The 26200-nt window shown below is 34.2% G+C and overlaps 1 protein-coding gene across 1 annotated transcript in view; it reads right to left on the bottom strand.

The window, feature by feature from the left end:
- Positions 1–6333: 6333 nt before the first annotated feature.
- Positions 6334–26200, bottom strand: part of IGF1 (insulin like growth factor 1) — a 50878-nt gene continuing 31011 nt past the window's right edge. Inside the window, exons 3-4 of the mRNA XM_065648992.1 lie at positions 16415–16596; positions 6334–6996 (exon numbers count right to left, since the gene is read on the bottom strand). Of these exons, the coding sequence (XP_065505064.1) occupies positions 6937–6996; positions 16415–16596 (242 nt within the window). The 3' untranslated portion in view covers positions 6334–6936. The remainder of the gene's footprint in view (positions 6997–16414; positions 16597–26200) is intronic.

The following is a 26200-nucleotide window of genomic DNA, read 5'->3' on the forward strand; positions in this document are numbered from 1 at the left end:
CCAGATTTAATCAGGATACCAATTGAAGTCCAGCACTGAAGAAAGGGAAGATAGTTAATATTCCTTTTGGGAAGGGTGTCCTCCTGAAAACCAAGTGCTATTGATCTCTTCATTTAGCACTTCTGAGTAGCTTTGCAGATAATTTGGGAGTAGAGAAAGCTCATGTAAGATTTGATTATCAGCAACAGGTGCTGCTGCTTCTTCTACTTTAACTTTGTTTCCTAAAATCCTGAGGCTTGCTAAACGTGTTTAATATTCAACCCAAAGACTCCAAGGATTAAGAAATTATAAACCAGAACCATTACATTCTGATAAAAGCAACGCGAAGTATCAGACTACAGGTGAAGCTGTTCAGAACATTATCAAGTTCCTGTATGGTTTCAATGGAACACTTTATGACTCATGTTTGATGAGACTTAGTTTAATCAGGCAACTATTATCATTTTACACTTTTAACAGTTGTTTTTCATCACAGGATTTTTATAGAATTCAGTCAAACTAATTCCTTAGAAATGGTAATAAATGAATAGGTAAGATTTAAATACTGTATCATACATTGTAACTTGCATGTGCGTTATTATATTAAAACTTGTCTCTAAGTGGAAATAATGAAGAATATTATAATTCTTATGCAGTATTTATATAAATTTGATTTGCAGTTCTAATAATAAAAAAATTAAGATAGAATTCATCCCTGCGCACAAAACAAGGGCAATTTACCTCTTTCATTGGTAGCATTTTAGTCTATTGGTCTTGGATCCTTTGTCTTTGATAGCTGTTAAAATGGGCTTTTTCATACAATAAACCAGGTTAATGCCAGTAAACCAGGAAGTGTGGCACATTCACTTGATTTTTAAAATTTACAAAGTTAAATATTTCAGTACAAAACATGAATTTCATTGAATTGGTTGTAAATATAGTTATCTGGTTAAACCTTTTTCTTTATCACGAGTATACGAGGAATGATCCTATTTGTCAAGATAGAGTATTTTTTTGTTTTGCAGGTATTTTGTTGTTGCTTTAGAGGAATGAGATTATACTAATGCATGTAAAATACAATAAGATGGAATGTCTTTGATTTAGTTAAAAAATGGTTCATAACTTTAAAATGTGAAAAAACCCTCTCAACTATATTTTTACTGTTTTTTAAGAATTTAAATCAAGTGTGAATATGTGAATCTTCTAGGTGGTTGTCAGTATGTTAAATATGTGTGGGAAAGAATGTTTAGCAGCAGAAGTCTCATGTTGATGCTTTTTATGGCTTTTGTGAGCCAAGTTGGCAAAATAAAAAGTTACTGAAGAATACAGAGAAATCAAAAATTATTATAATTTGGCATATAGAAATTTTCAGTGCTAAGTCTTTTCAACTTCTGAAATAGTTAAGGGTACTATAGAGAGGTATGAATTATTCTTACAAAAAACATCTAATTGACAAATGTATAATTTAGGTGATATTATTAAATGTCAGAAATTTTCATTCTTCTCTGTTTATATTAAGCATTATTCTTACTTTGAAGGGATGTTACACTTTAAAAAGCCTCACTTAACAGAAATTATCTGGAGCAGAATGAAATAAAAGAAGTTTTTTAAATCAATGTTTTCATAATAAGGCCCTCAGAGTTACTATTTTATATCTGTACAGATAAATAGATTTGCCTGATTACAGTGAAGAAGTGTCTTATGATTTAAAAATCAGGTAATTTCTTTAAGTGTGAAAAACAAAGGTAGGATCTAACTTGTGGCACCCATGTTATACAATGTTCTTCTAAAATTAGATTCCAATTGGATTATTGAAAGTAAACCATGCGAAACATTTAAAAAGCAAGAAATTCAAATTTTGCTTGAGAGGAAAAATAAGAAAAGCATAATATACACATGCACACACACACGTACATACACACATTATAACATTTCATATATATACACATATACATACATATGCCTATATATATGTATATATCTATATATACATACCCTCACACCCTTTATGCAACTAATATAAGATTTCCTAATGTAAGCATCAGGGAGGTCCTTCTTGTTTTGGTCTCTGCTAGACTGGTATCTCTATACTGTACTATATGTAATCAAGTTTTCAGATATTCCCATAACACCCTTCATGTAAATAATCAAAGAAGATTTATATATATCAGATACTGTGTTGGGACAATTATAGTCCAGTAGAATATTCCAATGCTATGAGAAGCAAAATGTATAGTGTAGGATTAGAATGAGTAAGAAGTTTGTGTTAATAACTTTTTCTTCTTTCAAGACAACTTTAAGCTAGTTGTTTTACTTAATGCTACTTCCACACATGAATTAGATAATTAGTAATCTCATCAAGGCAAATTCTTCATTTTTTGTGGATTGTACTCAAGAAGAAAAACTATTAATCACTTGAAAGCCTCATCTCTTCCTCCCTACCCCTGCCTCCCCAAATCAAGACAAAGTGAACCAAAACAAACACCCCACAAAACAAATAGACAAATAATAAAATTACGTTGCAATAATGTTTTAGCTAGGTTTGCTGGGGAGAGGGTGTGGGAGGAGTGAGTGTTGGTTTTGAATAGAAGTTTGGCATTTGGAAGACTTGCTTGCACTGAACAGTATCCTTAAAAGAGGGACCAGTATAGGTTGAGTCCCCAAATAAATTATTACTATTCCTTTTCAGACTAAAAATAAAACATTTTAAATATATTGATTATACCTTCATCAGAACATAAGTATTCTATCTAGCCTATAGGTTCCAAGAATCTCTATTTGGGCTTAACTTGCCGTTATTTCAAAACAAAACAATGAAATCTGAAATTTTGCATGTTAGGATGTTCATAGTGATGACATAAAGTTAAAAAAAAAAAATTCACAGACTGTTAGCCATATAGTTCAACTTTTTCTCACAGTTTGAAACTGGTAAGAATTAAAAATAGCAACAGTTTCATGTTAGGAATATTTTTTTTTTCATTATTTGTTAAAATCAGGTGCATTTCTTTGTGCTATTTGTTTTTCAAAGAATATTGACATTTGGGGGGCATGCCATGAGTGAGAAGGTAAGCAGCTAAAAATAAAAATATATGCTCAACGAAAATCTCAATCATATCATGCCACTGACTTTAAGTCATACTCTTCACTGATTTCAGGCTAGAGTATGGCTTAAAGATCTTTGATAAGATAAAGAACTTGAATTAATCTGAACAGGCTTTCAGTCATATCCATTGTTCTCTGACTTTAATTGCTTTTTCACATCTATATTTCTAATTTGGAGTAAAGATTCAGAATTGTGTTTCAAGTCTATGAATTTTTGTGGCATTTTGACTTTAATTCCTGCCCCATCTCCATTGATTTAAGATTCCTCTGCCATTGCTGAGTGAAAAAAAGTTGAAAATTATGGCTAGTAGTATTTCTATTTTAATAACCATACCTATATAATTGTCATTTTCATACATTAAAAAAATATTTATGCTTTCTTTTATATTTTAGTCAAGTACTTTCTTAAACAAAACAATAGCACCACTTTGGCATTGTTGGCCAAACCAGTAAAAGGTAAAGCAAATATGCACACACTTTTCTGACCTTGTCTTATCATGCACTTGCTTGTTAAAATGGACAGCCAAGAAGACACAGTGCTCGGCCTAGAGTCTTCATTAATCAACCATTGATAATAATTCAGCAACCAGCTCATGGGGCAACTAAACATATCTACTAGTTGTGTATGGAAGTCACTTCTGTAAAGGAAGCCCACCACTAACTTACCCTTTAATCTTAAAAAAGGAACTGACACTGTAATCTGTCTTGGGCAAAAGGTGGCTACTTTAAGGGACTGAATGCAGTATCCCGTTATTTGACTTTCTTTTGTCTCTTGACTGAATGGTGCCAATGTGCCTCTACAAGTCTTTCACACAAGTCTAAGTCTATGTTTGTAACTACATTTTGAGCAGAATATTGAATTTATTCATTTTACATTTAAACTCTTAATGATTAATTATGGTTACTATGGACACGAGGCTCAGATTTTGCTACCTTGGTGAAAGAGATATATTAAGTTCCATGTGTCTAGATCTGCAGTCCTTTTTGAGCTACCTGAAAATAATGAGGCTTATTTCACTTTTTCACTTCAGTGCTTCAGCGACATTCTGTGTAATAACTGGAATCTTATGTCTATTTTAGAATGCAAAAATTTATTACTTCTGTCATGTGATTTACATGATATGGAGGGATGGGGAGTAGGATTTGCTTCACTATGTAAGTGATTTATGAGAACCAATGCTATCCAAGGGGCCCTGTTCCTAAATATCTGGAGTGCTTTTGAAAATCCAGCTGAACCCTTCAGTTTCTCTAATTAGAAGTTTTTCAAGTCAGGCTACTTTGTAGTTTCGGGAGAGACGTTTTGGCTCATGCTTCAACCTATTTAAGTAGTGGATTTATTGAGATTATTAAGCTAATGCAGCCCCTTACCTGTCATACTGACTGTTATATCGTGTGCTCCCTGCCCTGTGACTGGAGATTTCTTATGCAAGTGTGCATTTCCCATCCATGCACTTCTTACCTCTAAGGTGGTGGAGCTATTCTCCATTTTGTGATATCATTTATTCTCTAGTGAAGCAAAGTGTTGCCTTTGAATCTTATAGCTATTCATTATTTATTGTAGTTTCTTTCAAGAATTGTTCTAATCTGTTTGGGCAGTTCTCAAGATCTAATGTTAGATATTGCTGTCTATGAGTGACATTTTCTAATTATGATTTCTCAACAGGAGAAATATGGTGGTATGAATGTGAATGCATGAATCCCAAGATAAGACCAAAATTTGAATTAATTTACAGGCATTAAAACAGCACAATGATGTATGGTTATTCAGTTATGTTAATAGTACATCATTAAAATGTTATCTACAAAGAAACTTGCCACCACAGAGATCTGCAAATTGCTTTTTGAGCTCACACCTTTCCTCCCTCCTTCCTTTAGAACTTCAGAGGAAGAAGGGGACAGAAAGAGTCACATGACATGAAATGGAAATATGCATTATGTCTGTGACACCAGAATAATGGCTTATTCTTAGAATACCTTTCAAAATTCTTAACAGCCACAGAGGTAAAAATACTTCCCTCTCCATCCCTTCTGCCAAAAAAGACCTGTAAGAGCTGTAATATAAATATCAGAATTGCTACCTTTGTTTCTTGAATTGGTGGTAAATAATTTAAGTTAATTTCCCCATCTGGTTCTCTGTACATCCTTCTTCTTTCAACACAATGATCTCAGTCAGTGACAGCTGTGACATATTCTTTTTATTCATTCACTGTTCTGCTTTCACATTGTGATGGCAGCCTATTGTGCATGTAAACATGCATCTCACAGGAAGTGGAGGGTATAAAGAATTGCATATACATTATGCTTTCCTTGGAAAAAATACAAGCCCCAATTTTTTTATGAGAATAAAAAGTAACTATAATAATTCGTTAGACTTTAAAGACCTCCCTTTCATGTCTGTTTTACAAGATACTGCTGAGGAGCTGTACAGTATGCAATCTGCAGACATTCTTCTCTCGTGTTTTAGTCAATAGTTCAGTCATCTACTCCCATGGATGTGGTAGAAAGTAAGGCAGATTTGAGCCTTTAGAAAGAGATACTTCCTTTGCAGATCTAATCAAACATCTCCCTAGTTGCTGTGAAGTCACATCTGATTGAGGGAAGAATTCAACTGGCAGAGAACTTGAGTAACATAACACACTTACATTTGAATAGAATGCTGATATTTCCCAAAAGATTTAGTCCCTGATGCTCTACCCTTTCAAGTCATTTGAGGGCTGTTTTCCAAATTGTCTTCTTTGGGCCTAGGCATCTATGAATTTGTGTTCCGCATAGCTGGAAGTGAAAACACCACCATTCAAACATCTAAAAGGAAATGAATGTCTGAATTTTCTTTTGAAGATGGGAAAGTTGTTCCCATGTTGGAATCTGAAGCCATTTTAGTTCATTTAAACTGAATATTTTAAAAACTATTTTGTTATTTAATCTTTGGCTTGATCTTTTCATATTTGCTTTTACCTATTACCATTTTGGCCAGACCCTTTCATGTAACAAACTATAAAATAGCACCGTTGTACTATAAAACAGAGATTTTTACATACTGTTTGATATATGTGAATTATTGATATGCTAAATTTTACATACTGCATTATATGGAGGAAGAAAGAAGTTACCTATACTGTTGCAAAATAATTACCTGGAAGAATCATTAATGATTTGAGAGCCTATGTATACTTTAACTGCTTTTAAAAATCTTTTGTCTCACAAATTGCAATAAACTGCATCTTTGCAAGAGAAGGAAAAATAAACCTGTCTTAAAACAAATTCATCTATAACCCATATACTGTCAAAATGCCACAGATGGAATTAATGGATGTTTAAAACTGTATATGTTACCTTACTGCTGCTTTTACTGGAAATGTCAAACTGTGCAAATATGAAGGGGTAGAAAAACAATGTTATCAGACACTGTAAAACAAACAGCCTGTTGCTTGTATAGAAGTGCAAATAAAAAACGACCACTTAGACAAGGCTGATGAATGACTCCAGCAGCCAATGTTCATAGGTTAATTTAGTGCAATTGGATCCATCAAAGGCCCGTAAATTTGCAGGCTTTTGAGGGGCACAGGACTTTAAGAGATTTTGTGCAGGACATTTAAAACAGGTTAACAAACAGTAATACATCAACCACAGAATTTTTTAGCTCTGGGCTGGTTAAAATGTTCTGTTCTTTAAAGACTTAATATTGGAATGTTTAGTTGCATTGTTCACTGGGAGAATGCCCATTGGTTGAGATTGCATCAAGCTTATTAAATCATAGGTTTTTTTAAGTCTTCCAATGTTTAACAAATAATTTATTTACAGCAAAGTATCCTGCAGATGGCACATTCATTCTTCGTTCTTGTGGATGGCATGTTCTTACATTCTGTAGTTTCTGTTTCCTGTGTTCCCTCTACTTGTATTCTTCAAATGCACTTCCTGAAGGAGTAGAAAAAAAATAATTATTCCAGATAGGTTTTAATATTCTGTACGACTACAAGACTTATATTAATGGGAAAACAGTTATCCTGAATGCTGGAATTGTTACAGCCCTTCTGCCAGTTCACAGAGAACTTAACCATACAAAATTTCTGTACACTAAATTCCCTGTTCTCGTAGGCATAAGCACCTTTATTGCTCCCATTGTTGATCTTGGCAGATCTTCTTAGTGGAACCTAGATGGTCTTAGACATACAGTAGGTACCAAAGATTTTCTTTCAGAACACGGACATTTGCAAAAGCAAGATGTATAGGGGCCAGGAACTTCAGAGCTGCAACTGCAGGATTTATGGAGCCTCCTGGGCTTTGGGTACTCAGTGCTCAGAGGTTTTCAAAATTGCTGAGTGGGACTCTGTTACCTACATTTTCCATAAATGGCATATTAGATGTGTAAGGCTTTTGCTGGATAAGGCCTTTAAGAGGATAAAAATTGTGGGTTCACTGCAGGAGCTGCAGCCAAATAATTTGTATTTTCAAAAAGAGACAGAGTGATGTGCCAGGCAAATCAAGAGGGCTTTGGAATGAATAATGACCTCAGTTCAATGCCTTTCCATGCACAGGCCAGTTTCCAGCAGCATTGATGGGTGTGGCATGTATCTTTCGGTCTGATTTCCCAATTTATCATGCTGATGAACGTTATCAGGGCCTATATATTTGCATATATATCTGTGCCGGTCTAGAGGTAGAACTGTTAAATGATTCTCCATGTTTATGACCTTCATCAGAAGTAAAATTCTTAGTTAAATGAAATCATTTCTGTTCTCCTAAGAAATACCAAAACCAAAAAAACTCTCCAGGAAAGGTGAGGCAAAAAAAAGGCAAAGGAAATGTAATCTCTAAAATTCAAAAGTACTGAAACTTTTGCTTGCCTTTCTGATGGCCAGAAAGAAAATGGAAGATGATTTGGTGAATTACAATAGTTTTATGAGATTTTAAAAAACTATTTCCTATATAAAATACTATTCTGATATAATTTTTCCATTTGCCTCCAGTATCTGTTAAACATTTAAAAAATCAGAAAATGGAAAAAGATCTCAAAACTTGAACTTACACTTATTCATTTTCATGGGTTTTGGATCAGGTTCTGATGGATATGAGTTGAATTATTTTCAAAATATAGAAAAAAACCCAAGCAGTGCTAGTAATTGTTAAATTAATTGCACCACCACCAAGTAAGAACATTGAGTCAAACTAAGATTTATGATCACTGACTAGCCAAATTTGTTAATAGCAAAGTATTCATAATGAAGTAAATACCTTTGTTAGGAATCTGACATTCTAGACATTCGAAGTCTGAAATGCAATACTAAATGAGGAAGAAGAGATTAATCATCTAGTCACTATTCCCATGATGACTTCAGTAGGGTACTGGCTTGTTTTAATAAAATTTTGCTAATACCACTATAGAATGGATTCATTAGCAGGGATCAAATACAGAAATAGAAATGTCAACAGAATTCTGCTTATCCATAAACTAAACCAATTTTTGCTGGTTTGTCACCTTTTTCTCTTCCAACTTTTCCAAAAGCACCTTTTCTGTCTTCAGTTTTCCCTAAGTTGTATCTTATTTTTCACCTTGAAGTACTCATTCTGGATGGACATTTAGGTTTTCACTGATTTTCACTAAAATCATAATTGCAAAACTTCATAGGAGTCTGCCACTGTTAAGAATCCTGCCTTATGCTACAAATGCTTATATTGGTAACAATGAACTAAAAACCCAGGAATTCCTTGACTCATCTGCCCTGCTTTTTTCCTCATGGCAACAAAGGAAAACATCCTCATCAATGCTGCCTCTAGGTTCTCCTTTTGAAAAGAGTTTACCAATGTAGGAAAAGTTATATGTTACATTTTATTTGCAGAAAGTTGTATATTAACGGCTGCACACTCTGATCTATAAAATGGACAGTGACATCCTTATTATAAAGCAACAGCCATTTTGCATTGCAGTGGCTTTCAAAGTATACTTAGATTGAAAATTAACTATATGTTTCCTAAACGAAAATATAAATTCTCTCCACTACTGTTGTTGCCTGACTTTGAAATGGCTTTATAATCCAAACAAAGCAAATGCTAAGATGCAGTAGAGTTTCAGTTACAGCTTTTAATACTGATGCATAGATGGAAAAAGAGACATCATGATACACGAGCTAGTCTTGAAATTGAGGGAAGATGACAGGTTACTTTTAAAACAGTTTCTCCTCTGGAATCAGCATTTTGATTCATAACTACAAAGAAGCAGCACTGGTGGTGGCAGCAGTAACATGCATGCCAGAAAATGCTTTGACCCACATAGCACGTTTTTTCAAGTATGAAATGTTGAGACCATTAAAAAAAAAAAAGTGTGAGGGTATAGAAAAGCTTGCCTTTTTTCTCATGTTGTTGTTGTGTTATGGTTTTGGTTTGTTTTTTTGGTTTTTTGGTTTTTTTTTAAGAAGTTAGAAATAAAATTATCTGTGATACTTCTTTCATTATCAGATCTTCTGAGCTGATATTCAGACCCAGACAAAGACAGTAAACATTTTAATATGACAGATGCAAAATGCCAACTTTGCATAGGTCAGTTCATGAATAGAGAAGCTCAGAGTTCTGTCACCTCGAGCACGGATCTTTGGAGATCGGGCAGCATTAACATAAGGATAACAACTACTGTAGTGATAGTAAAGGCCATTTAACAAAGATGGAATGGTATTGGGAAGCATGCAGCAGCAGTCCTGTCCTCTTAGGATGGACATTCAAACCTCTTTTTGGCATTAAAATATCTCTTGCTTTATTGGTAAGAAGTGGAAAGTCTAATGTTTGTTGTAAGAAGCATGATGTCTTAGCTACAAACTCTCTAGAGTCTCTTTGAAAGCTCTTTAGTTCTGTGGGCAGTGTGATCAGGAACATAATAACAAGGCTGGGAAGTAAGCAATGGGAGAAAATAGTTTTCTGAAGCGAAGAGGCCAAGTTCTTCTATCTGTTACACCTAAAGTTTTCCTCATTGGCTTGGTAATGTGGCACAGCTGTAATAAAAATTAGGATTAGTGCCATTGTGCGTATTTTGGCCTGTAAATGTATCTGTGAGTTGATACTGAGGCAATTACAAAAGAATTCACCATTGTTACAAAGATTAATGAGCAATAATGCAATACTTTTCTGTTTTCTTGATGGCATTTTCCTAAACTAAAAATATTAACATATTTTCTCTCTCTATCTTAGTCTCATTTAGTATTTATTTAAATTTTGAAGGATAGATAAAATCTGAAAATTATGATTGATAGAATCTGCTTCCTATTGATATTTTTTGGTACATATATTTATGCGTATTTTGCACATATGGAGCCTAAAGAAGAACAAGGACTAAAAATCTGAGGAAGCGCAAAATTATATCAGGATGTAGACCTCTTTGGTCCTTTTGCTCAGGATGCAAGGGGATGGCATAGCACTATGGTTTTTTGCTTTCTCTCTTCTTTATTTACTGGATTCTAAAATCAGCCTTACCAGTGTTCACATTCATGTAATAATTTTCAAGGTACCTCATAGCTTTAAGTTGATAACTTGGTGACACTGCTTAATCAAAAAGGTCACAGGCTTCCCTCACGTACACAATTGTTGTGGAAATAGCTCAATTTCCACTGCTTGAACAGAGAACAGTTGTTTTTCAAAGTTCTATTCAGCAGTGTTCCAAATTGCTGTTGAAACTTGATTCAATTCAGGGTAAATAGACTAAACTTTTATTAGCATTTCTGAGAAGAGAACGAAGTGAATGAAAGAAAAGCTAGATGGAAGCATGTATACTGAAGATAGAACTTTAGTTCCCCTTCTTGCTCCTGTTTCACACTTTTAAACTCTGAACATAAACTTAGTGTAAAAGTAGGTGAAACCACTACTTTGCTTTCCAACACAAATACTGAAGTTCCTCCCTGTTCCTTACTCCTACCTTACTATCTGATGTATTTGATAATTTAATGAGATTTTAATCTGAAAGAAATGTCAACACTTATTCCCATAGTTTTAGGTTAAAAAGAAAATCTCGATCTGTGATGTGCTTTTTTTTTCCCACACCAGTTCTCTGTTTAAAAATTCAGGGACATCTTTCTTGGGTTTAGAAATGCTGACATATGATTAAGTTGTGTCCTCTTTAATAATGTCTGTTTGTATACATAACTGAGGTAGAATTTCATAATGGATTTGTGATATGCACTTGATCACTTCCTGAATTTTATCAGTTCTAGCAAGACAAATACCTAAGTATCTCTTAGTTTTAAAAAATAATAAATATACTGAAAGCTTTCAACAGAGTATTCAACTAGCAAACAAGTAAACAAAACAGGCTTTGGATGAACCTAACTGATGAGTGATCTGTAAATGAGTGAACAACAGATCCTGCAGATTGTTTGGAGTATTTGATCAAATGTTTAGAGTTTCATTATTCTATAAAAAAGTTATGATTACTCATTAATTTTCAAATAAAATTTATAACGAAAGAAAATTACTGCAAGACTAATAGGGATATTTGCTAGATTGTGATCCTGCAAAAAAATTATTTGTTTGAATGTACAAGTGTTTTAATCAAATTTAATTTTTTACAGTATTTTAACTGGTTTTTTTACTGGGATTTTGTTTTAAATAATGTAACTAATGCAATAAAGGTGAAATACTTAATTTCAGTATCTTAATTGAGATGATCAGAAGCAAAGTAAGGGGGTTTTGAGTAATATTAAACTCCTTGAAATCTGAAGTTTCAAGGAGAATTAAAATAGCTTAATGAAGATTAGCTTAACTACAAAAAAGAGCTGCAAGGACTCAAAAGGCTTTGACATTTTGAGAATAAAGTGTTTTGCTTTAGAAATACTGAAATATTCAATTCCAATGAGAAACTTCTGACTTTCCTTTTTCAAAACATCATTTTTTAAATTCAATGTAATAAAGAGATACAGAGAACTAATTCATGTTAATGATATAAATATTAGTAATAGAAAGGTAAATTAAATAAACTGAAAAAAACCCCCAATCTTTATCACCCTTGGTCTTAGTGTTGCAACAGGATCTAAAATTATTCTATTCCATTAAGTAAATAGTCCAGAACAGTTGTCCTGAATTTTTTTTTTTTCTATTTCTTCAATCTCAATAATAAACTGAAAATCAAATTTAATCACCTTGCATTACCTGTATTTCTTGCATATTTTATGTTATTTCTGTATTTCTGGTCAGCTAGTTCTATACTGAGGAATCTGAATTATCAGGGCAATACATTCTAGAACACAGATTGACTGAAGGTAGATTATATGGATAGATCCTACTCTCTTTTAAAGGAATAATTTACCTTTGCAGATCAAATTCAGAGAGGAAAAGAAAAAATATATATGTATATATGAAGTAAATTGCTTCCTAAATCTTAGCCAGCTGTGTTGGTTTTGTATTGATTGTTACAGGAATATGTGAAGGCTATTGAAAAAAACATTTGTATAAAACTAAAGCATTTTCTCATTGAGTAAGTGTTGTCCAGTTGTCACCAAGAAGACGACTTATCTTCTGTGCCAGATTTGAACATTTAAAAGCAGAACTGCTGCTTCACTCTATCTTTCATGTACCCCAGCTTGGATATATTTATTGTTTCACACTGGAGAAAGCAATGTGAATGCTCCAGAAGCCTCTCAAACTACAAAGAGTTTTTTCATGCCAGGCAGAGTTGCTGATCCAGACAGGTTGGACGACCTCTGTAGGCTTTGGGTCAAGAAATATAAAGTATTTCAGGGAGTAGGGGAGATACTTCTCATTATGTAGAGGGGACACTCTGGTGAGAGTTTGGTATCCTTTAGATAGACGTCTGAGAGGATGTTTGACTGCTGAGCACCAAGAGAAACTATGAATTTACTGTAGTTCACAACTTACTCAAGGCCCATAGTGCTGAAATCCAAGTAGAATGATACTCTGGGGTAGTTAGTCCATAGCTAATTGCATCGTGCTCTGATGCATACCTCACTGCTCTCTGCAAGCTGTTATGCATGTTTGTTATATTAATTGGCTGCTCCAGTTTAAGGTAATTTTGTCATGGGCTGAGTAAGAAAGACGTGCTGAAAGCTGGGCACCTAAATTAGGGTAATTAGGGTAGAGTAAAGGTTGGGTATGTGTTCCATTGCATACAGCAGCTGAGGCAATAACAAAGTGCTTCTAATTGCCTTCTGTCTTTTCCTTTTTTTTTTTTTGGTGAATATGTGAAGTGTGCTGTGTGTATAAAACCCTTAAATATATAATAATAATGTATTTATTTTTTACTTTTTAATATACTTTTATATTTATTTGTGAGTAAAGGTCTTAGAACAGGACAAATAATGATCCTATAGAAAAATAAAATATTTTGTTCATTAGGTAGAAAACAAATGAAATTCTACACATACAGTCACTGTAATTGGATTAATACTAATTCTTGATATTGGTCTTATAGCACCAATTGGGGGGTTACCAGCCCACATTAATAATTCAGTGTCGGGCCCTCATCATTCAGATTTGTGTGTGTAGTGTAACAACATTTGTTTATAACATAATAACTAAAGATCAGCATAAACATAACCTATGAACAGAACAGCCCTGGTCCATTGAATTAACTTATTCTATGAAATTGTGCATAGGAGGAAGGATTTGCTCAAGGAACTGGGAAAGCTAACCACCTACAGAAAAGCACTTAGACCAAACCCCAAAACCTGGATTTGTCTGTTAAAAAGGTTATGAGGAGATGCCAAATAAAAACTACATTAGGAGTATGAAAGGCATAAGAAAATGATTGTGTATGAAATCTGAGAGTAACTGTACAGCATCTTATATATTTCACTTAACCTTGCCTTAAATCTTTTAGCTGAATAAGAAAATATTAAAGAGGTCATATATATTATCTTACATACATACTCACTTTCTATGTATAATATATGTATCTCATTTATAGCATGTACTATTAAGAGAGAGAAACATTCTAAAGCAGAAAAAAATTGCTCAACTGAAAAATAATATGACTTCAGTATAATTAATTGTTTAATTAAAATCACTAACATATCAACACTATGAATTAGCCAAATTCTTTATGTTGGGGGAGCCTATCCAAATAAGAAAGTATGAATGTAACATCGTCTTTCTTATTGGAGGCATATATAGCTGATTGCAAAAAGAAAAAAGAAAGAAAAAAAAAAATTACATGAGAATATGTACCACAGCTTTGTCACATAGAGGTTTTCTTAATGATTTCTCTTTCCCTTCTCTTCCTTTCTCTGTATTTTCCTTTTATCTGTCATAATTCTGAATAATAGTTTCTCCTACTCCTGTATTTTTGTTTCCTCAATCTAATTTTCTCCATCCACAACATTAATGAAAATTTCAGTGTGTTTTTCCCATCAGACTTCTGTTCTTTCATCACCAAATACCCATCAAGAAGCATTTATGATTTTTCTGCTTCTGTTCATCTCTCTCCTCTTTTTCTCATACGTTCTATTTTAAGGCGTTGTTTTCTTTAATATTATTTTTTCTCTAATTTTATTTTCTCTCTGATTTCCTCAAAATTCTGTCTTTTCTGTGTGATGCACCGTGGTTCATTCAGATCTTCAATATTTCTCATCTTCTCAACCTCTTTGATCTAATTACCTCCATTTTTTTTCTTTTTTATATTTTTCTTTTTTTCCCCTCCTTTCTTTCTCTGTTCCTCATTGTCCTTTTAATGCCCTTTTATCCTCTTGAATTTTACTCTTTTTCATTTCCTGGATGATTTTTTCTCTAGCTAGATTCTCTCAATTACTACATACTCTCTCTATTTTTTTTTTTCTTGTTCCAGTATCCCCTTTTGAACATTGCTACAGAAGGATGCAAGGGATTTTTTCTGTTCCTTTCTGTTTGCAAGAGAAGGCTTTTCCTGCCTATCTTTTTAACTGGGAAGAGGACAACTGCCTAAAGAACGACATCATTCCTTAGCCCTCCACGGAAGGTGGTGTTGAGATCGATCAGAGAGCTGGCAGGTATCTTCTTTTATTTGAAGTTACAGAATGTTTTAGTCATCAACTTAGCAACAAGTATGGGAAGGAGCACACAGATTACTGGTCAAGCCTGTTTTCTTATTTTCCTGTAAGCCCTAAATATATGTATGCCTAGACAAGAATAAACCGCAGGATTTACTTGTCTATAGTTGAGCTCTACCTGAAGAAGTCTTCACTTTTTGTCATTTGTGCCTTTTGAGGTATTCATGGTTAAGGTGACACTTCCCAGGAAGTATCATACAGCCATTACTTTAACTGGTTGAAAACTCCTGAGGAAGAGGTGAAAGGATTCTGTTCTATCGATTGTCCTATGGAAAAGAAATGGATGCTGGAACTATTACAATTGTTCTTTTCATAAAGATGATATCAAGGAAATTAGTATACAGTGCTGGTTTCCTGACTTCCTATGAAAGCTTAGGATTTCATGCAGTTTCATTTCTTATTAGAAAAAATTTTCAGGTAACTGCAGGAGGGGGGCCAACATATGTGTAAGATGAACAGGGTCGACAGCAATAAAATATTTCGCTAGAGGCTTACAGCAGATGACAAATAACATGTCAAACAGATGTTCAGAACTCAAACAGGAGCGACGGTTGGGCATGAGCTTAATGGTAGGCTAGACTAAGATGAGTTTTCTGAACTTTAGGCTCTGTTGAGGAGAGATGAAACTTAACTACATGTATGTATAGTATATCTAGTATGACAGGAACAAAAATCTGGATACTTTGAAACCCACAACTATACAAATAATACCATGAATATTTTAAGTGCTTGGAAAATACACATATTAAACAGTTAAAATGAAGTATGAAATGATTGCAGTAACTATCTGGCTAATTTCATTCTGATAAATACAAAAATAAGCCAAAATAATGAAGAAAGAAAAAAAAATTGTTCATTTACATGTAAAATAGATAGCAGAAGAGCTGTGTTTTCCCTCTTGATCACTCACTGAACCTCTTCCTGATAGGGAAGGATGAGTGAGGAGGTTCTGGATAGATCAGTTGTTAAACATTCAGTGTTTGGTTGCTCTTTTGAAAGGAGTCTTAGGTGCTATTTATGATAAGATGAGGTGAGTACTTGTCATTTACTACCCAGTAGCAGGATAAAGCCTCACAACTACTAGGTTAGCAATTCTGTGTTGTATTCAGTGTTCTAAGAGATGAGATAGAACACACCATTTCCTACTTATTTTCTGCCACAGACACTGTTTTCCCAAGCCCCACTAAATCTCAGTGTTCCAAGCAGGCAGAACACATCAGTTGTTTGCTATGTTACCAGCCTTGACAGAATTTTCCTTCCCTAAAATAGGTAGGGCTTATTTGTGTTTGTTTTTTTTGTTTTTCAGCCTGGCCTACCTTTTGTGCTTTTGGCATATCAGTGTGGCGCTGAGCACGTACAGAGCGTGCAGATTTAGGTGGCTTTATTGGAGCACAATACATCTCCAGCCTCCTCAGGTCACAACTCTGGAAGCAGCATTCATCCACTATTCCCTTGTGGTGTAAGCGTCTACTGCTGGATCCATACCCTGTAGGCTTACCTATTCAAAACACAAATGGAAAGTTTTTATGTTAGAAAGAAAACGCAAAGATCTCAGCAGCAATGATATTAAGTTGCATTATTTTAACTGAATCACCCATGGCAGTTGCAGAGGCTTCCTGCGTGTATCTGTTCTAAGAACCTGCTCTCAGGTACAGCTTTGAAAGACGTTCCTGGAAATGGCCAGCTTCAATCTCTGTCTATGGGTGGTGGTTGTTTAAGCATCTGAGCAAAACTATATCTTGTTGGAAAAGTATTATTAAAAGATTTTCTTGAACTGTCTTGGCATTTAAAATGGAGAGGGCGGGAAGCTAAAATCTGACATTTCGAAGCCTTGCAAAGGAAATTTGCCCTTTAGCTTTTGGATGAAAACCGATTGCTGAGCTGACTGAGGTACTGGTGTTTAGGGATCAGAGATCATGCCTATGTTGTAGACAAGTATTTTCTAATGAAAAAGGCTACACTGAGGCACTATGTGAAGTCAGAGTGTGTTCCAAAGGGGAATGAAATATTGTATACTACTGCACAGGCTGTGTGATCCGCAAGCTCGAAAACTAGTGAGAAGCAGGAAATAAGCTAACAAAGTAACCAATGAAATGCAGCAAAAATAGGAAGATGTCTGATGGAACAGATAAAAGCAGAAGATTTTCTATTCTGTAGTTTTGCACAAGATAGGAAGTGGGACTGATATAACATGGTCTTTCCTGTGTTTTGTGTTTGCACTGGGCACCTGTAGAAACTACCTGATTGGCAAATATTCTGCATTTTTTCACTCAGCTCCAATAAAGGGAAACATTTTCATTCATAGAACTCTTACACTCTTCTTTCTCTCTCTCTCTCTTTTTTTTCTTTTTAAGTGATTTATGATTTCTTTATTAACTGATGATTTCTCTGCTATAATGTGTGAATAATACAGACCCATTCTTTCCTGGGCTTGTTTGCATGCAATGCGGATAGATGTGCAGCTGCCCTGTTATGACTAACTAAAAGTGAAGGAACAATAAATTCACACACCACCACCACCACCAAAAAAAGGCAGAGGTAGTTGCTTACTCACTACATCTATTTTAAAATTCTGGTAGAATTTGGTTTCAGACAGTAAAATTCTGAAAAGATTAAATGTTTTGTTTTGACATTTTCAGCATTAAATATTTCCATTTACAGAATGATCCACATTGGTTAAGAACCCAAAAATATGGAAAAAAAAGAAAGAAAATGGCACCAAAAGCCAAAAAATGAAGCAACTGAATTCAGTCAGCTCTACCAATTATTTTTCTAGTTGTTTTTTTTTTTTCTTTTTCCCCCTGTCAGTTTTATCACTGAGACCAAAAATCTGTTATTCACAGAGTTTGGCAGGAGTTTACATTTTAAGGAATTACTCAAGATAGACAAAGGCTAGAGGTATAAAAAAAGAAGAAAATTCAATTTCTCTTTGGGAAGTTATTGCCTTCAATGCTTATACAGCAAATTCTAGGTTAATATTCATATACTTGTCCTGCAGTTGTCAACTTGAAGACAAAACTGTATTTCGCGGTTCTCTGTGATTAAAACGTATGTCCACTGACGAAGAACCCTTGAGGCCTTAGTATATCCGTAAATGAAAAGACCTCTAGTGGTAAAGTAGATCTAACATTTTAGCCAGCAATACAGTCAGCTAAGAACTATCCCTATGAGCTTTGTAAACCCAGACAATGGGTTTTTAAATGTCCTTTTTTCCAGGGACTATAAATTAAACAAAAGAAAAACATGCTTACTTAGTATATTGAAATCCACTGAGGGCCTCTATACTGTACATTGCCTGCTAAATGATTTGTTTCATAAGACTAAATGGAACAGAAAGCCAGGAGTAGATTACAGTAATATTTTGATTTGTCTGTGTGTGTGTTTGTGTTGTTTTCTGTGTATCACTGAAAAGTATTATATATATTAAGACACAGAGTTTTGAGGTTTTTTTCCAGACTATTTTCACTCACTGAGTTATACTATAAAGTATCAGCTTTTCCCTGGAGATTCTTCTGAAGTCTGTTAATCAGATTGTCTTAGACACATACTTTTAAAATTTAGTAGTAATGATAAAATGTGGAGTGTCATTACTGTGTGATACACAGAGCTGTTCCACATTTTGTCTTGTTTCCATTTAAAACATGGAAGGACAAATTCTGTTCCTGGATATGCAGGTGTAACTCTTCATGATAGATCCAGATGAACTGTAAGTAAGGTTAAGCTTACCTTTCTTTTGTCAGTCTGCAAATTTTTCATAAGCAAACAGCCTCTAAAAGCTTCTATTCAAGGATTTTCCTTTAAGTGATATTTCATAGCAGCTAATGGCATAGAAGTTTGGTTGATTCCCTGGCTAGTGATAATAGTAAAAGTAAGTAAAGTAAGTAAAAGTAAAAGTAATAGTAAAAGTAAGTAAAGTAAGTAAAAGTAAAAGACAGTTCATTGGGTAGTTTCATCTGGCTTATCATGACCTTTCTACCTAGAAAAGAAGTTACCTATTAAAAAAAAAATTCTACTGATCCAGTAGAAGATTTCAAAATCAGTAATGTTTTGCATTTCTAAGGATCTTAGAAATGTTGATGGCTCATGGTATTCATGCTAGGTAGATAATATTACCTTTAGCTGACAAAATTTAGAATCAATAAGATGAAATGTGTTGTCCGGGAACTTCTATGAGTTAACAACAGAACTTGATAGAAGAAATCTTCCTTCCATGAGTAGAAAGACTATAAATGTCTTTAACTTGCAAAATCTATTAGCAAAACAAGTATGTTTGTTCTTTGCTGAAGCCAATTATCTACTCTGCAGAACACTTCCTGTGGTATTTTTTTCTTAGTGGTTTGTTTTTATAAGAATGGTCTACTGACACATATCAGCATTTTTTGGGGGATATGAAGGGGTTATAAAGAAAACAGTCAAATGAAATGAAAAGTTTGAAAGGTCTCAAAGTGTTGTCATTTAATATGATTAACATTTAGCTTCATCATGATTAAAGCTAAAGATGAAGTTGTTGGTAGAGGTGATTTTTTTTTTTAAATCTTCCATCTCTTTAAACAATCAATAGCTCTTTCCAATTTGTCTGTGTTGAGCCTGTACTTATATAGCACTGCTTGTATTTTGCCATTTTAAATTTAGCTCAATTATATTATATAATCTGATGCTTTCTTTCCTTAATTATTTTTTACTCAAGACATAAGAAAAACAGAGACATGCAAAGGGTTATATAGTTTTCTACCAGTTTATCAGTAACATTTCTTGTATTAAATTTCTGACCTTTTGTTATATACAGTCATTTCAATAGGAATATGTTTGATTTTTCTTTGATAGTGCATAAATAGAAGAACTACAGCCACGTACTCTAACTTTTAATAACATCGCTCATTTATTTTTATATGATGTCTTCCCAATAAGTCAAGCAGGAACTTACACTTTTTTTTTGTTAGGTAGAAGTTGTCAATTCTGAGTTTTATTCTCATCTAGCTACTATCTTTTTGTGTGATTCCATGGAAGTTATTTTACCCTTCAGTGTCTGAATTTAACCATTTATAAAATTGATAATATACCTGGATATATCTGGAATAACCCATGAAGCATTACCTGCCTTATTTAGTAATCAGTAGCAATATTTCTCCCGCACTAACAGTTGCATAAATAGTTAATACAAATCCTGAATCCTGGAATATTTCAAGTGTTAAAATCTCAGTGTACTTCAAAATTATTTTTACTGTAGCCAGAGCGAAGATATCTATGATTTGATTTTCTTTCTGACAGAACAACTTTATGAAGGAAAATATAATGTTTTATAGCTCTTTAAAAAAACCTGTATGGTACATGTAACTAGTTTGGAATGGAATCACCAACTCATCAGTGATGTGGTCAGCAATAAAATTTGATGTTTATTTAAAGACTTTTATGTTAATGTATTACATGGCATACTAGATGCTCATCCTTCATAAAAAGATAACATTAGTATTGTGAAGTCAAATTATTTTACTTTTTTTTTCTTTTAAATAAGATTTCCCAAGGTTTTTGAAAGACGTAAGCAATCAAGTATACTTAAAATTCACATGAAATAGAAAGTGATATTACCCAAAGGACTGCACAATTCATAGAGAAAATGAATAGAAAAAAATAGGAAAAATGATTCTTTTTCAGTAATCATGATTCTGGACTCTACTTTTGAGAAGTACCTGACGTCTAAATTAATTTTAAACCAATAGATTTTAAATTGCTGCTGTCCACTTGAGTGCTGCAGTATACAAAATACGATATCCCAGAGATGAGAGAAAGAATTACAAGGAGATACTATCGCTTCTACAGATATCATCAGTATTTGGACCATCTTCTTCTGGAAAGACTGCAGGATCTGATGGTCCCAGTTCATCAGATTACCAAAGTATGTGCTTAGGTCTAAGCAAATGTTCAAGCTCCTACACGGTCTATTGGACTAAATAACATATTCAACAGTAAGCAAATGCCTGAGTGCTCTCCTACATAAGGACTGACATAACTAAACACTTAAGTTAATTCCTAGACAATATTAGTAAATAAATGACTGATGGTTCTGAACATTTAATACCATTTTTCTGTTTTCCTTAATATTTTTATAGCATTGTCTTAAAATATGGACTGATTCTGTTGTGTCAGTGTACTGGGCACTCATATAGATATTTCTGACCTTTCTGGCACCATTTGAGTGCTGTCTTCCAGCTGTTATCAAAAAGTTCCTTATATTTACTCAGCCTTCAAAGTGCTGCATGTGGACATATAACAGCCCTAGGCATTCCTTTTTGCTGACGTACACTGATTTCCTTGGATGTTTCTTTCCTTTTTTGTCAGTTGCTAGCTCAAAATGGGTTTCATATCATGTGGGTCAAAGTTTACTTAATAGAAATTTTGGCTCTTGTTTAATCTACTGTACCAAGTATGTGAATGTTTCTTTCTGTGTGCTACAAGCAGATACAAAGTCTAGTCACACTGTTCTGAAGTCGCCTGACAGCAAGCCAAGGTACAGCATTCCAATAGTTAAAACAGCTGGCTTCTGTACTAACAGCACTTCCCTTTAAATAATGCAAAGTCAACGGAGTACTTCAGTAGGGCTTGTTTACGCTTGATTTCTTTGTTTCCCCTGCTTCCCTCCAAAGTACCTGGTTCTGCTCTACTGACAGTTTCAGTGTGAGAAGCACTGGTGTAGGTGGACTACGGAATTTTCAGTTGTCAAACTATTGAGGCATTCTGTGGAGAGTTTTAATCTACTGTTGTAGCATTAACATTAGGAAATTACATGAGAAATAGCCCAGGATAAACACAAATCTAATCACTGTTTAGAGGACTCCAGGAAGAGCTGGGGTAATGTGTTCTGGAGCTTTTATGTGGCTATTTATATTTGCTGTAGAGTCTTTTTTAGCCCATTAGTAGAACCTGAGAATGTAATTCAGACTTTAATTCAGAAAAAACATTAAAAATCTGAAGAACAGTGAGCTACCCTACTATCAGAGTCAATCTTCAGCTATAACTGCAACTTTTGAAGTAATGTGAAAGGCAATGGACCTATTAGTGTACCATAATCTTGTACTAAGAAACTCAAAATGTTTCTATCAAAACATCAAGGTAATCTAATTTGTACAATTTTGAAGCACTGATAGCAGTTTTGGGGTACCTCTGTGAGGGATATCCCAGAGAAGTGTGATGACAAACTTTTTTTCTTTTTCTTGTTTACCACTGTGTCCAGTTTGTAGCTTACAGTGTCTGAATGTATGTAAGCATACTATGAGGCAGTAGGTCAGTCAGACAAAATTTTTATGTGCCAAAAACAACAAGGTTGAGAGTCTGTGGTGCTGTATTATAATGCAGTAACTGAACAAGCACGTCCTGTATACTAGATCCAGGCTGGGAGCTGGTAGTTGGAGTATTTTCTAGTTGCATGAACTTATGGTGGCACAGAAGACTGGGGATGCTGAGTGTGAGATTCATCTTACTCAGCTTTACTACCTGAAAATTAGGGATCTAGTTTAAGACAGTGAAGTCAACAAGCAGGTGTGTCTGGACAGTAACTTATTCTGGTTTTGAATGCTTTGCTTAAAATGAAATTAATCCTTGTCCTCTTAAAGAGCCTGTGTTCTTTCATTGACTACAGATAAAGCTACTTGATCTGGTCTTAGAATATATGCACGACTTCTTCTAGATAACTGAAGTCAAAGAAAATGAACTCCGTTGAAAGTCATTTGTCCCAAATCTCAAAATTTATGTCACTGGTGGAGTACAACGCCATTCTCTTTGATTTCCATTTTAACAATTAAATATAATGACACGTATTGTTCTAAGAAGCATACTAGCCAGTTAACTGTTTAATTGTGTATCTCCATACCTCTTTGACTTTGTTCTGTGTATCAGACTAGTATTCTTGTCTATTTTTGCATTATAAATACATGCATATGCAAAATAAGGGACTGTTGATGTCACTTTTCATCTCCTTGTGATATTAGACAAACGATTTAATGTTATATTGGTAATACTTCTTGAGGGTACTCTGGAATTTCTAATCTGTATTTGGAAAATTATGAGTCAACGTTCAATCAGCAGGAAATGCCTGTATTTTTATACTTCTATGAACTGTTAAAAAACCAAACAAACAAGCAAGTAAACAACAAATCTTGTGAAGTATTGTAAAGTCCCTTTACTGAAATACCTCAGGGTTTAAATGTTGCAAAGTAAGCAATCTGATTTTCTTGTAAATAAGCTGCATGCATTTTGAAGCTACAATATTTAATATTTAGCTTCTATTTTCCTTCAATGTTTTGTTAGTGCCAATAAATAATTATGCTTAGACTGATTTTTGTTTGCATTCATCAAAATGAGCATATATTAGCATTTATAAATGCTCAATGAATGGAGGCTCTAGCTCTGAAGTCTAATTTAATATGCATGAGAATAGAGGATAAGCTTTATCAGTATGCACAAGAAAAATCTTTATGAAAGCATATGCATTTGTTAATACTGAGATACTGTACTAGAGCTCCTGCTTTGTGGAACACCGGATTGCATTAATTACTGAGTTTAAGGTAAGAAGATGTTTGCTCATTGTTAAGGACTTTTTCCTCTGAAATTTTTGGTGAGTAAGACTGGGAGAGCATAGGCATTCAGTATTGATCTGTAGAAGAAATCGATCAAGACTTCACAAAGACTTTTGCTTGAATAATTAAGATTTGTAAGTTGCACCTTATGAAGAAATGAAAACTCTTTGATGTTTCTAATAGAGAGCAAGACAACTGTTTCACTTCTTTAAAGTCAGTTAGCTGACAAATGTAGATTTATTCCAAAAGGTGCCTTAATTTTTAACTCATATGTCTGTGTTTATTTAGTCTGCCACACAGCTGAAGAAGGTAATGTTTTCCTCTAGAAAGAGGCTTTCAGAAGCTTTTTTTTTCTTCTTTGTGCATTTAATTGGAAAAAAATTCCTCTTCCTCTAAACCTATTTCCAAAGTACAGCACTTGTAACAATTTCCTCTCACATATAGCACTGTACTCTGCCCTTTTTATGGAATGGCTGCTTTGGAGGACATGAATTATACTAAGCATGTGATAGAGCCATTATGCTTCACACAGTAGTTCCTAAGCCAGCTGCAACATGTGAAGAGAAAGACCTATAGTTTTGTGAGTATTGCACTGGGCTATGAAATGGAAATTTCAGCGTTTAGAATTCTTTTGAGGAAAAAAAGTAGCAGAAAGAGTGGGAAACAGTATGATGTATTATTTTACACCAATTCAGTGCTCTAGAGGGTGAAAACCTTGCCAACCTAGCACAATTTACAAGCCTACGTCAGATTCCAGGGTTGGAAAGTGCCAGATGCTGCCAAAAAATATATACTTTGGCAAGGGAAATGCTTTACTGGAAAGAAATTCACTGTTGCAAGAATAGGCAGGATTATCAGGGTCTAGGACAAGATAATTAGAAACCAGTAGGTCGTTGTTACATTTGAGTATTCCCACCCATAGTGCATCAAGGAGGAAGATGGTAATACAGTCATCCATCCATAATGAGAATACAATCTCTCCTCTTCTTATATATGCTCTCACAGTAAATAATTACTGCTTATCCTTGTGTGTGGTGGAAGGACGATGAATCATGATGTGACCTTTCATACCCTTCTTATCCCAGAGCCAATGTAAAAGTGCCTTTTGTTTGGATTACCAAATGAATAACAATGCAAAACCCATAATTGGGTGAAATCCTAGCATCACTGGAGTCACTTGAAAATCTTTTAGTGCAGTTGGGATTATGTCCTGATGAATCAGCTGCCAGAAGTGAGTTATGTATAACTTGATCCAATGTCCATTAAAATCAATGAAAAGACTTCCATTGCCCTTAGGTAGGCTTTGCATCAGGCTCATAATGAACAACCTTACAGTTCAGTGAGTAAATACTGTCTTGGTGGCATCTAGAGAGATTTTCAAGGGAAGGATATGATGTGTTCCTTGTAGAAGGTAAGAACAAAAGAATAACAGTGTACAATGTGAAGCAGAATGTCTGTTACGTGGTTAATGCTACTGACCACATAACAAGCAATCCATTCCTTTGCACTGTGTAATCAAGATATTTTTGTCTATAGATGCTCTTTCTCAGCTATATTCTGAGAAATTAAAGCCAATAAGAATTGATAAACATAGTACCTTTGCTGCATTTTGGAATTGTCATCTGGTTAGGGGCAGAAAGTGTGAATTGCTGTGGCATTAAGTAATTTTAGTCTAATACCTTCCACACTATCCAGGACTACAAATATAGACACACATTACCATTTTTATTTCTAATTATAAGCAGTAGCACTTACAAGAGGGTAAGCAGTTGAGAGCAGACCATTGTCTTATCTACTATAGAGAGAGAATTTTCATTACCTTTTTAGAAACAAGTGTGAACAGAAAAGAATGCAGAAGGGAGAGAGAAGATAACAGTAAGAGCCCGGCTTATAGAATCATAGAATAGAATCACATCTTGCTTAGACTTTCAGTTACTGAACCTTTCTGTACAAGTCCAATTTACATTACTCTAATTACATTAAAAATTACTTTAAGTGTGGTAAGATGACTTAATGCTTTTGATAAAAGTCCAGCATGTAGTTTTCTCATGGCCAACATTTAAAATGTGAATTATTTTCCAGAAACCTTATTTTTTATTATCTGCTACTTTTAGGTACTGGAATACTTTTACATGTGAAGATTGACTTACAAGATTCCTAATTAGCAAGGAAAAATTAACAACTACTTTCAGAAAGGGAATTAGGACAGAAAGATTAAGAGCCAGATTCTTCTGTCTTCACTGATGTTAAACTGTACTTTATCCTAAATTAAGAGAGGTCTTTGCAGAGAAAGATAGTACTTAATTTGAGTAATAATTATAGAATATACCTATGAAATATTTGCACAGGAGAAGGCTGTGGCAATGCCAGGATCTGAACCTACATTAGCATAAGCATGAGGCCAATGCTTTGACCTTATTTTTGAGTCAATAGGGTATGTAAAAATCTAATCTTGAAGTAAAACACTTTTTTTGAGGTCACAATGCTCCTGTTAAACTTGTCTAATGAGATAAAATAAAAAGTGAAACTTTC

The sequence above is a fragment of the Caloenas nicobarica genome, chromosome 1 (assembly GCF_036013445.1).
Source record: "Caloenas nicobarica isolate bCalNic1 chromosome 1, bCalNic1.hap1, whole genome shotgun sequence".
Classification (NCBI taxonomy): Eukaryota; Metazoa; Chordata; class Aves; order Columbiformes; family Columbidae; genus Caloenas; species Caloenas nicobarica.